Consider the following 12,440-nt stretch of genomic DNA (forward strand, 5'->3'; position numbering starts at 1 on the left):
AGAGTTTGTTCCCTTCCACTTCTTCAGCTCCATACTCACTGCTATTGACAGGGGGGCACGTCTCACAGGGGTTCCCCCAGGCCTTCCCAAGAGAGCAGCAGCAGGAGGAGCGACTGACGCCCACTCCAATCTCCGTGTTGCAGGACAGACTCCCGTCTCCTCGAGGACCGAATTTCAGGTAGCAGTTGCCCACGCGGTTGTCTGCGGAGCAACACAGGAGCTTGTGTTACAAGTGCCCTTGCCATGGTAATAATTCCTCTTTTAGAGAAAGGTCACTCAAATGATAAAATTCAAATTATTGTACATTAAAGAAAAGGGTTGTTTTAATCTTATTACAAAACAATCTTTGCATAGTGAAATAACCTTACTAGAAATTTTAGTAAGAATTTAATCCTTACTAACTCAAAGTTTTATTCCTTATTTTCTTGGTTTTGAATGGCCCTATGAAAGCAATCAACTGCTTGTCGGCTGTTATGCATGAACCTGAAATAAAAAGTGATTCGTAAAAAGTGATTCTACATTTCAAACACGTCTCTATTAATAGGTTCTAGCTCATCATTACTTCTCTCTATTTATTTATTTATTTCTTTATTTATCTATCTATTTATATATTTATTTAAGCAAGGCAACCCTTGGTTGACCTCACAGATTGCAAGGACCTTGTCAGCTTACAATCCCTTATTTTTTATTTTTTACACCTACGGCACCTTGTCTTCCTAGGTGGTCTCCCATCCAAGTACTAACCAGGCCCGACCCTGCTTAGCTTCTGAGAACAGAAGGGATCAGGCTCGTTCAGGGTGGTATGGTCGTAGACACTTATCATTACTTCTTGTTTCTCTTCTTGTTCTTGCATCATTAAAACACAACACTGAAGAAATTTTTGAGAACTCTGATAGCTCATAATTTTGTTGACCAGAAAACAACTATTTTCTCTCCTCCACAAATGAAAAATATTTTCATTTAAAAATTTATCAATTCCTATTAGAATCATCGGTCCAATCATTTTATTTTATTTCTAAATCACGTATTTCCTTTCAATGACCCTGCCTTCATCATTTGTCTACTTCAGAACTATATCAATTAAATTTTGGATGTGGAAGAATACAAGAACCTGGGACAATTCAGGTACTTGTCAAATACTGCATGTTGAATTTCTTCTTATTCACCTACAGAGAAGAATATCACATTTCCTTTGTCTATAGAAATATATATTGTTCACTCATTCTTTGTTGAATTACAAAAATTTCATCTAGGATATTGGCCTCTGAAGACTCACGGCCTGACATTTTGCTTATATCATCTAACCATCATCTTCAGAATCTAGACTAGGAGAACTGGTTTCTGATGCATTCATCTTCTGAAACATCTAACAAGAGTAAAATGCTCCCCACTGTCTATTTTCTTCTCTTTGCCATTATGGCCAGAAAGTGAAAACTTCTGAATTCTCAATTGTGTTCAATAAATGTTCAAAGAAGAGACTAAATATACGGTCTCCAGTCATTTTTATGCCTGCCTGAAAGATGACATAATCCCTTGGGCAACATGGCAAGAAAACTGAAGGGTGATGCAACAGTGACATTTTCACTATTGTGTCATCCTTCTAGGTGATGCCACCATTTTCCACATTCTTATTATATTCATCTTTGTTTTTAGAATCATTGGGCATAACTAATGAGTAATGATAAAACAAAACCTAGGATAATAAAATGGTTCATTTGAGACAAAGGAAAAATAAAATAAGATCACTAACATCTCCTAACGTATCTTAGACTTATAAAAGGGTAGGGTGGACCCTTATGGCATTTGTGAGATAGACTGAGTCTTTGTTCTTTGGAAAATCTCTAAGAAAAATTAAAGCCACAAAGTATTGATCCATGTAACAGTTAGAACTGCTCTGCGAAACTCAAAAATGAGGTTGATTATATGCTGACAAGTAATCTGAGTACTGTAGTGCACTGTCCTCCTGGTCTACACTTCCACCAGCAGAACAGACGGACCCTTGAGGTACATGAGACAAACTCACCACATTATCCAGGTTTTGTAATTTTTGCCAGTCTATTAGCTATAAAGTGATATTTATATAATTGTTTTAAATTTTATTTCTTGAATTTTACTGCATATCTGAAGTCGAGAACCATCTTGTGATCCAGGCTATTGCTCCTTCTCTGCCTCCTTTCCTCATCCTCAGCTCCCACCCCACTCCTGCTACACAGTCTCATTGCTGCGTCTACAACACTGGCGTTCTCTTGCCACAGGCCCTTTGCACTGGCTGCCCTCCCTCCCTCCATTCTTTTTCTTTCTTTTCTTTCCTTTGGCTTCAGCCCTCCTCCCTCCCTCCTCCCTCCCTCCCTCCCTCCTCCCCTCCTTCCCTCCTTCCCTCCTTCCCTTTCAGCTTTTCCCATATATTTTCCTCCTTCCCTCCTTCCTTCCTTCCTTTCCTTCAGCACTTTCTATTTTTTCTGTATTCTGCCAGGAAATTCTCCAGATCATTTACTCATCTAGGTAAACGCTCACTACAGTGCAGAAATAGGGCAGATGGCAAAAGCTGGACAATTGTTTTCTAAAGATCGAAGATGTCAGGAATGTAGGAATGACGATGAGAGATTCTGAACCTTTATTATTGCTTTTCTTGCTTCTCCCCGATCTCACAACTTGCTCCACTCCAATGGCTTAAGAAATCCAGTTCTCCAATTCCTCTCTTCTCATTACTTGATTTATATTACTACCTGACCCTTCTTATAGGAAAGTGAAATGTATAGACCATTAGCTCTACCACTTTGGGCTGTCCTGGCCAATGCACTGGACAGGTGACCAGGCAATCTGAGATTGTATCTCAGCTCTACCGTTTGCAGGCTCTGAGACCTTGAACAAAGCACGGCACCTCTCCAAGCCATGATATAATGATCATACGATTTGGTAATCTAGAGTTTCTTCAAGGAAAGAACTGTTTTGTTTGCAGATTAACTGGAGCAAATACTTATCATAGTTCATTACCAAGAGATTTTGACTATTCAACTCTATACAATTCTATTTGTTTCAGATAGCTTTTACTTACCCACACAACCCACACCGGTGGGGTTCAGCTGGAAATCAGGTGGGCAGTTACACTCATAGCGACCAGGTGTGTTGACACATAGGCCATTAACACAGTTAATGGGATCTGCACATTCATCAATATCTAGGAAAAACAATTAAAATGCCCACATTAAGATCTTTATGTTCTCTATGCATACTGCTGTTCCAAAGAATTCAGTGGACTTCTTGCAAGTTAGTAGATTACAGATCATTATGAAGGATTTAGCACAATGAAATAAAGACTAAACCTTTGTATAAACCTTTGTAAATACCACATAATCATGTGGTATTTATGATAATGTCATTTAATCTTAATAGACAAATAATAATTAAATGTTGGAATTCTGAGGGAAGTATGTCACTATTTGCTTACCTAAAATTTTATACATATGTGTGTATACATATATATGTATGTATGCATGCAAATACAAAAATATATACAGTAATAGTTTCCTAGTTTCATGTTAGATATTTCATATTAGGTTGTTTATATAAAAATGGGTCAATTCCATAGTTAAAAATAAATGTATCAGAATGTAATTTTGTTTCAAAAAATGCATAACCCAAGGCGTAGTTTAGCTAAGTAGAAATCTGAAGAATTTAGTACAAAATATTCATTTCAACTAATAAGAACATAAATGAGCCCTTAACTGGCCATACCTGTACAGTTTCCTCCTGTTCTGTCCAATTCATAACCATCATCACAGATACAATGAAACATTCCAGGCAAATTATTACATGTGCCAAAGACACAAATATTTTGGAAGGAGCATTCATCAATATCTGAAAATTTAAAAAAGAGCGACATTAATCTCTTGTTTACTAGGACTTAAAATTTTTAATTTAATGTATAACATTATGAATTTTTCTATCTCCTCAGATGTTTTTATGCAGTAAAAAATTTCTTTTTCTTTGACGAGGTAAGTCATGTAAATGACAAGCAACTAATGTTTATATATTGTACAAAATATAAAAGAACTATTATTTTATTTTATTGACAGTATTTTAACTGTCTTGGGTTATAATATACATAAAAATAATTCACCTAAGGCATAAAAAAAAAAAACCAAAATATGTCAAAGGAATGAAGTTTTAAAAACCAATTCAAAGATTTTTTTTTTGAGAAAAAGTAATATTTATTAAAAGTATATTTTAGAAGGAGACGGGGACGCACCAGGAAAGGCTGCAGCCCTGTGGAACTTAGGAGGTAAAGAGATAAGACAGTACGCCCCAAAGGGAGGGGCAGGTTTCTAGCCAGGAACGCTGTAACCCAGTTCAAAGATTTCAACAATTTAGTGCAAATGTAAGATGTTTTTTAAACATCGACAACATACAAAATATACAACATAATATTTTTAATATTAAAGATGTGAAATTATTTAAATTCAACTTTTTAAAAATGTCTTTATTCTATAGTCTGACCTGTTATCATAGTCAGTTATAAACAGGGAAGTAATTTTCTTTCTAAGAGCATAATAATAATATTATCCATTGCCCCACATTCTTACAAATCTCATTAAAATAACTCCATTGAAGTCGGAAATTTAATTTGTGAAACTCCTCCATGAGGCTCTAACTCAAAGTCAGTAAATGAGAAATCACCCCTTATTCACATGAAAATGAAGGCATATGTGTGTGTGTACAACTGTAGAAACAGTATATATTTCCCCTCATGGCAAGAGGGTGGACATTTCGTACACAAATTACCCTACGTTCTGAGAATGCAGCCCAGGCATGTCATCTTAGGCTAGACTACATTAGTCAATCTAAAGTGTTATCATGAGGCAGTTACCCCTATCTTAAGTCTAAAAGAGTCTTCTGGTCAATCATGATCATTAAAATAATGAATTTCAATTATCTCAGATTTAAGGTATGGTTCAAATTGTGTTTAAAAGTTTAACTGATGTGTAAAGGTGTCTTTTCTTGTGTTGGGGAAATAAAGTTATTCTCTTTATATAAACTGAATAAAGACTAATTAAGCTAGTTTATCATTTAATGTGTTAATCTGAAGAAATTGTGTTATCAGCTGAGCATGTGTTTTACTTTTAAATGAACTTTATTAGAAATAACTTCCATTTAAATAATGTAATAGTTGTATAAAATAGGTATTTTAAGAAAATACTGTCTTGTTTTTATAAAATTGATGTATTCTCAGAAATTCAAATACAGAAAAGTATGGATAGCAAACAGAAAAGATAGAAAACCATACATAAAATAAAAAAGCAAAAGCGAGTCACTCCAAAATGCTTCTAGCCAGAAAGAATTATCATTGATAAACAACATTTCAAATATTTCTCTATGGATATTCACAAACAGTGAAGCAGAAACCATTTGCATGCATCAGATTGATTTTTTAAAATCTTGACAGTTCCTGAAATACTTTCTCAATTTAAGAATTGATTAAAAAAAACACTAAAAGTTTATCATCCTTTGGTTTTATATTAAAATTCAAATATAATTTTTAGGTAGTATTAATGAAAACTGTACAATAAGAAAATTAGCATTCATATATGCTTCCAACTCATTTTTGTTATTTATATTATTTTTACTTTTTAAATGTTTATGGTATTTACCATAATATCTACAGCATTTAGTACTAGTTCTTTACTTAAAGGAATCAATATGTTTTAACTGCAACTTCTCCGTTTACTTCTTGATTGGCTGTGTTTCATTGCTGATGTTTTCCGCGCCCCCTCCAGAAGGGAAAGCCTACAGGTGTTTTCTTTCTGAATTATTTCATATGTGAGAATACACTTACTGCCTTTATAATTAACTGCTGAGGTATAACATTCTTCAGTCGCACATGTCCTCAGAACTTTCTGGGCATCGTTCTAGTGTCTTTTGGTACTGAGTGGTTTTGTTCATGACTTGCCTTTTCTATCTAGCGTCTGAAGAATTCTTCTCTATGACTTAAGTCAAAAAAAGTAATAAGGCTGTCTTTGTCTTACGATTCACCTTTTCTTGTACATTCAATTCTTTCTTCTATTTCGGGAAAATGTTTGGTTATTTAGTATTTTTTTACTATTCAATTTCTTGGGGGCTCTCCACTTCAGAGACACTGATTATATTTATTTTTGGTCTTTCTCTTTTCTCTCACAGTGTTAATTTCTTTCCTCCCTCTTTTTTGTTCACCGTGATTACCTCAAGTCCATTCTCTATGCTAGCAATTACATTTTTAGCTATCTCTACTGTTCTTTGATGTTTCTATTTAATAGATCTCTAATTTTTCTGTACTGACCCCCCTTTTTTGCTTCTCTTGACTCTGCAATCTCTGTCTTTTGTCTTTTTCTGTTTTTATAATCTTTTTGAACTTGTTCAATTATATTTTATTAAGGTTATTTTGAGAAATTTGCTTTTGTCCTTGGGTAATTTTCTTCTACTCTAGGTTGGTTCTTTATCTGCTTTTTGAATGTTATTTTTGTTGTTGTTTCCACAGGATGCCTGCACAGGTGCATTGTTCGTTCCCAGTTTGCATACACATTCCGTGGTTGCTTCTTTGAGAGTTTTTCTACAACCTGACACAATGTAGATGGAGATTCTTGACAGCCCCCTTCTTGATCTGGGCTTTACTTGGAAGGCGGCTTGGGGTATGAGTTTCATTAAAGCTTCTATTCTGTAGTCCAAATTTTCCTTAGGAGGGAGGAGGAGGGGAACAGTTTCATAAGGCAGGTGGATCAGGAGAAACGTGAAGGGAAGAGCTACACTGGGCTCTTTGTTGATGAACCTGCCTTCGTGCTCTCTTCAAACATTACACTAAACAGCCTGTATCTAGGTTCAGTCCATGTGACACGTAGTCCTCACCTGTCTTTGAGGAGGTCCCTGCAGGATTTGTATTCTCCCATGTCAGTGGGGAATACTGGGACATGCTTAACTCCAGCAATTTTTTGAACTCTATAGAAATTGACAATTTGTGGTGAGAAGTTGATATTAAGTGGAAAATGTTAATCAGAGGGTCAATTCAGAGGGGTATATATTTATAATAAGATGGGAAGACATCAAGGAATTAAATTAGTAAATTTAGTAGAAACTGTCTAGATGAACCAGATCTTACAGGAATAGGGAAGACAAAAATAAGGAGAAACAGGCAGAACCATAAAAGTACATTTTGGAGATCTCAAAAGCTGGCATTTAGCTAAATGGAGCAGACGGTTTAACTGAGGGTGAACTACATGTGTGCTACTCTCAATAGCTCATTAGCCCTGGCAATTGGGATTTCTCTTGGTGGTAATGACATATTATGAGAAAATCAACAAGTGAAAGAAGTATACTAAATAAAAATTACTTAGAAAAAACTTGGGGGAGGTATGGGAGAAGTTTCAGAAGGGCCTAGGCCACAGATAAAGGAATAGAATTATGAAGAGGAAATTCTGTCTTATATATAAAGAACTAATTTCAAAATTTTATGTTGGCAGAAGTGTTTGGCCACTGCTTACTTGTTCCCTTTCCCACTAACTCTTGTCAAGCTGACATGGGTAATAAATCATGTAATTCCATAACCACATTCACTCAAATTTTCTACTAGCTGGCTTCAGTGCTTAGAAGAAACCAGGACTGGGGAAAAAAAAACAAAGCTCACTCTACAGCTGCCTTGCGTAAAGTGGATTATATTCTGCCCAATCTAGCAGGCCAGCGTCAAATGCTTTCGGTTTCTAATATCATCTTCTCCAGGGCCTACTATTCATTCTCTTATCTGATTCTCTTCAAAATAGATTGATATTAATAGAAAATTTCACAATCTTTAAGGCACACTTTCTTTCTTCAGTGCCACTTCTGTTAGTGGGTCAGAGTTAGGTTCTACTCCAAGCCAACCCAGATTGTATAATTTGGTTTTGTTGGGCTGCTTCTGGTGAATTGTGTGTGTGTGTATATGTGTGTGTGTGCTGGTATTTACTGTTTTTGTTCATTTGATTAGACACTAGTAGTATAAAGAGAGCTTGTAATCTGATTTCATTTTGTAATCTTTGCCCAGCAGTTAGCCTGAGTTATCTTCTTAAAAGGTGTTCTATGAATCACTAATTTTGTTATAGCCTACAGTTTATGAATTGTTTTTAATATTTTTCTTTTCTTCGTTTACATACTAATGCCCTCCCTATGAACATAATGATGGCCCGAATGATATGTAACATGAACTGAGTCTCTAATTTAAAAGAAAATCCAAAGTCTTTTTCTTGGAAAGATATACTAGTCACAAAGTCTCATTTCTAGGAAAGAGTGGTGATGTCATAGCTTAGAGGAAGGAGACATTGCTATCAAGCAAAAGGTGCAGTCCTTGATGAGTCCCTGAAGAGGACTGCTAGTCGCAGACATAAAGGCAGCAGACCAAAACATGATGGTAAATGCCAAAAATGAGCTACTTAGATTTTGATAAACACATTAAATGGCAGTGATTGGAGTAGGTAGTATATCATATTTTAAAAGCTGAATAGTTTTTCCACATGTCGTTCATTTAGTGATACAAAAAGAAATGGTTAAAAAAAAAGAAAAAAAAGAATGAGCCAAACTTCCAACTATTGGCTCGTGGCCAGGAAAACTTCATAAGAGATGAAAGCCGCCTTCCTCATTATTCATTCGGCAAAATAATCCATGCTTAAACGAATGACTTTTTTATGTGCAGCATGTGCTGTGTATTCTGCTTCCAGGTGGAGCCTGTTCCAGCCCTTTTTGTGGTTCCATTTGCTGTAGTTGATCCAACTTGGAAATGAGTTGGAATCCTGGTGACCCACCTTGGCAGGATCTGCTGTCCGAAGCTGGAGTGAAGCCCATCTCACACTCGCAGCGATATGCACCCGGGACATTGAGGCATTGTCCATTCTCACAGAGATTTATGTTTTCTGCGCACTCATCAACATCTGGGGGAGAAACAAATTACCTCTATTAAGTTCCAAATTTCATGACACACTTCTTCCTTGCTCTATAACGAAACCCACTTTACTGGCTTAAATTAGTGTTCATTAACATGAAACAACAATTAATCATAGTCACCTAAATAAGGGTATACAACTTGATAGCGGACTATGTAACCTACACCCTAACATTAAATTGGAACACGATTAAAAGAAGGAACGCAGGTGTCTCGCATTTGTCTTAGTTCTCTTTAATGCTAAGTTGTTGCGTCACTGTTATACCAACATCATTTAGATAGGACCAAGAATACTAGTATTAATCTTAAAATGGTGTTAATTCACTCGAAAACATTATGGTATTAGAAGAAATACCTCGTCTTTCACCATTCAAGTATTTCTAAGCAAATTTGGGACACTGTGGGAATGAGGGAAGTTTCTTTCACAGCATTATAATCTTATTAAAATATTCCTAATCTTAATCATGCAAATGGGCATTATTCATAGACCATGCAGACAATTTATTTAATTCCATCTAATGGAAAGGAGAGGGGAGAGCAGAAACCAATATTTATTGAGGGCCCAATACTTGCCAGGTAGTGTGCTAGTTGTTTGACATGCACGTTTTCAGTTAGTTCACCAATCCTGAGAGGTTCAGAAAAGGAAGAACAGAAGCTAAGAGCAGCTGTCTGAGCTGCGGGAGTCACAGAAAGTTAATTTGCTGCTGAGCCAGGATCTAAGTATGGCTATGTCTGACAAAGCCATGTCCTTCACACCACGGTGCACAGAAATATTAAGATAGGTGCAATATCCAAGTTTTAAAAAGACTAATGCTTTAAAATTGAATAGGCCTATTTTCTTAAAGAAGTATTTGAAAATGAGTCTGTGTTTTTAATGTCAATAATTAGAAAAAGAATTTGTCTATCTTTTAATTATGGGTTTAAAGTATATACTGAAATTCAACTGAGAAACACCTATCTTACAAACAAAAAAATCATACTTTACGTCCAGCAAGATGATCTAGTCTCACGTATGAATATAATGAGTGGATCTTTTATCCTTAAGGAATGTGGAATGTATAGCAGCTAAGTATCAGTGAACATTTATTGAGCGCTTATGATGTGTTTTTCTAAGCTCTTTATTGCATCATTCCATTTAGTCCTTTCGATACCATGTGATAAGCTTAGTTTTTAATAAACACATTAAATAGCAGTTCTTGGGTAGGTCATATATCATATCTTAAGAAGCTGAATAGTTTTCCCACATATTCTTCATTTAGTGATTAAAAAAGAAAAAAATAGTATCATAATTGTTATCATTACTATGTCCATTTTAAAATGGGGAAACTAACACTATACAGGTTATAATTTACTTCAGGCTACAGAGCCAGTAAGCAGCACAGGCAAGATCTGAGTCCAGGTGGCCTGATTCAGACAGAGCCTATATTTTTGGCTAATGTGTTAATAAATAAATAAGAGAAAATGATAGTTATTAACAGTAAAGGATAGTAATAAATGTCATTATTTTAAAACTTCCACCAATGTCTTGGAAAATTTTTTGGGTTTTTGTGTTTAACGTAAGAGAAACATACATGTTCACTTGTAAGTTTTTAAACAGAAGTAGTGACTTTGGCCTTCTTTAACTACAGTTTTCTTCAAATAAGGAAAGCATATAGAGTCTTCCAGAAAACCATGCCAGAACATGCTCAGGATTCTCACCCACCTGAGCAGGTAAAGCCATCTCCAGTGAACCCTTCAGAGCAGGCACATCGATAGGAGCCTGGGGTATTGACACACTGAGCGTTGACGCTACACTGGTGGGTCCCATTAGAACATTCGTCCAGATCTACATGCCAAGAGAATATAGCAATAAAGTTCAGAAACAAAAATGAAACATTTAAACTCTCATACAGGTGCTCATTTGTCTCAGTGTAAATGTAAACTGGCAAATGGAATGTGTTTTAATTCATCTCTAAGGTCACAGTTCTAATTCTCTAAGATGTCAGACCTATGATCCAAAATGCTCACGCCACAAACATAGGGCAAAAAGTATTAATTCAAGCATTTTGTGAGGTATCCAATCAACTAGCTTTTTAATAGCTGAAAGAAAACCAGGGCTAGATTTCCTTTTGACTTCTAGTAATGGCGGATTTCATCCCTGGTTCCCTTATCGTGAAAAAGAAAAGCATCATTTTCTAAGATATTACTGAATTCCAGAACAGGAAAATTAGCATAGATTTTTAAAGTTTATTATAGATGAAGAAACTGAGATATGATTCTTGATCTCATGGAGTCCACTGTCTAGTGGAGAAGACAGATGTTAAACACAAAACATTAAATTAAATATTGTTATTATATACCATGAAGAAAAGTTACGTGGTGCAAGGAGAGAGAGAGAGCAAAAAAAAAGGACAATCTAATTTGATGTGTAGGAACAAAGAAAGCTCTACTAAGGAAGTAATTTTTAGTTAACTTCAGATCTAAATGATGAATAAGAGCCTGCCTTGCAGAGAGAACAGCACATATAAAGACACTGAAGAGGAAAAGAGCTTGGTATGACAAATTAAAGAAGGTCAGAGTAACAAAACACAGTGTAGACGGTAGAGAGTGATGGAAGATGAAGCTAGAGAAATAGTGGGAAGATGCTGCAGTATCTTGTAAACCATGGAAGGAAGCTGGATTTTATTCTAAATTCAATGGATTAAAATGACAATCGTGAAGACTTTAGATCCATGGTTTAAAAGATTTGTCTGGTTGCTGTGTGAAGAACAGATTGTAGGAGGAGCAGAGAGGGAATGAGCAAACACATGAGGAGGTCGCTTTAGCATCCAGCAGGGGGGCGGGCAGGTGAGAGATACTGGGAGAGAGAATGCTTGAGACTTGAGCCAGGGGAATGGAGATGAAAAGAAGTGGATGGATTTGGATGATATTTTGGAGTAGAGATGCCTGAACACAAGTGAATCTTTGCTATTGAACGCAGGCTATTTTCCAATAGTTGGGCAGAGTGATAGATGGACAAGAAGCACAAAAACGGGAGGGTAAAAGAGAGAAAAACAGTAGTCAAATGGGACTAAGAAAATGGGAATGGAGATATGACTGAGAAGTTGTGAGATTAATGACAGAGAGATAGTTGGACAAGAGGTGGGTAGTTAGTGGACCTGAAGCCATCACAGAATATTCCTTAGCAAAGTTATTTGAAAAACTTAAATTCTATAGTCAGCTTGTAATCATTTAACAAGTATAAAACAATTAAATGGATAAGAAAGCATATTCAAAGTAACTTCTACTATTGGTAAGAGATTATAAAGCTATTCTTTAATGCCTTCTGCAGGCTTACAAGATTTAAATGAGCAATCATGGGAGGTCAGTTTAGGTTGACTTATTTTCTATTTTAAATTGACCTGGATAATTCTTACCAGTTGGACAAGTTTTTTCTTGTTAAGGCATGTAAAATACTGAGCATATTAAGCAGCACCGTGCATGACACCAAGGACAAAATCCAGTCCTCTGCCTCACAGCTATAAAG

General features: G+C 35.9%; 1 protein-coding gene and 1 pseudogene across 1 annotated transcript in view; both read right to left on the reverse strand.

Annotated features, from left to right (window-relative positions):
• FBN2 (fibrillin 2) overlaps window positions 1-12,440 on the reverse strand; it is a 257,218-nt gene that overhangs the window by 45,450 nt on the left and 199,328 nt on the right. Inside the window, exons 33-37 of the mRNA XM_039848604.1 lie at window positions 10,638-10,760; window positions 8,799-8,924; window positions 3,736-3,858; window positions 3,056-3,178; window positions 40-201 (exon numbers count right to left, since the gene is read on the reverse strand). Of these exons, the coding sequence (XP_039704538.1) occupies window positions 40-201; window positions 3,056-3,178; window positions 3,736-3,858; window positions 8,799-8,924; window positions 10,638-10,760 (657 nt within the window). The remainder of the gene's footprint in view (window positions 1-39; window positions 202-3,055; window positions 3,179-3,735; window positions 3,859-8,798; window positions 8,925-10,637; window positions 10,761-12,440) is intronic.
• On the reverse strand, window positions 696-814 carry LOC120591062 (uncharacterized; annotated as a pseudogene).

The sequence above is a fragment of the Pteropus medius genome, unplaced genomic scaffold, assembly GCF_902729225.1.
Source record: "Pteropus medius unplaced genomic scaffold, Ma_sr-lr_union100, whole genome shotgun sequence".
NCBI classification, from domain to species: Eukaryota; Metazoa; Chordata; class Mammalia; order Chiroptera; family Pteropodidae; genus Pteropus; species Pteropus medius.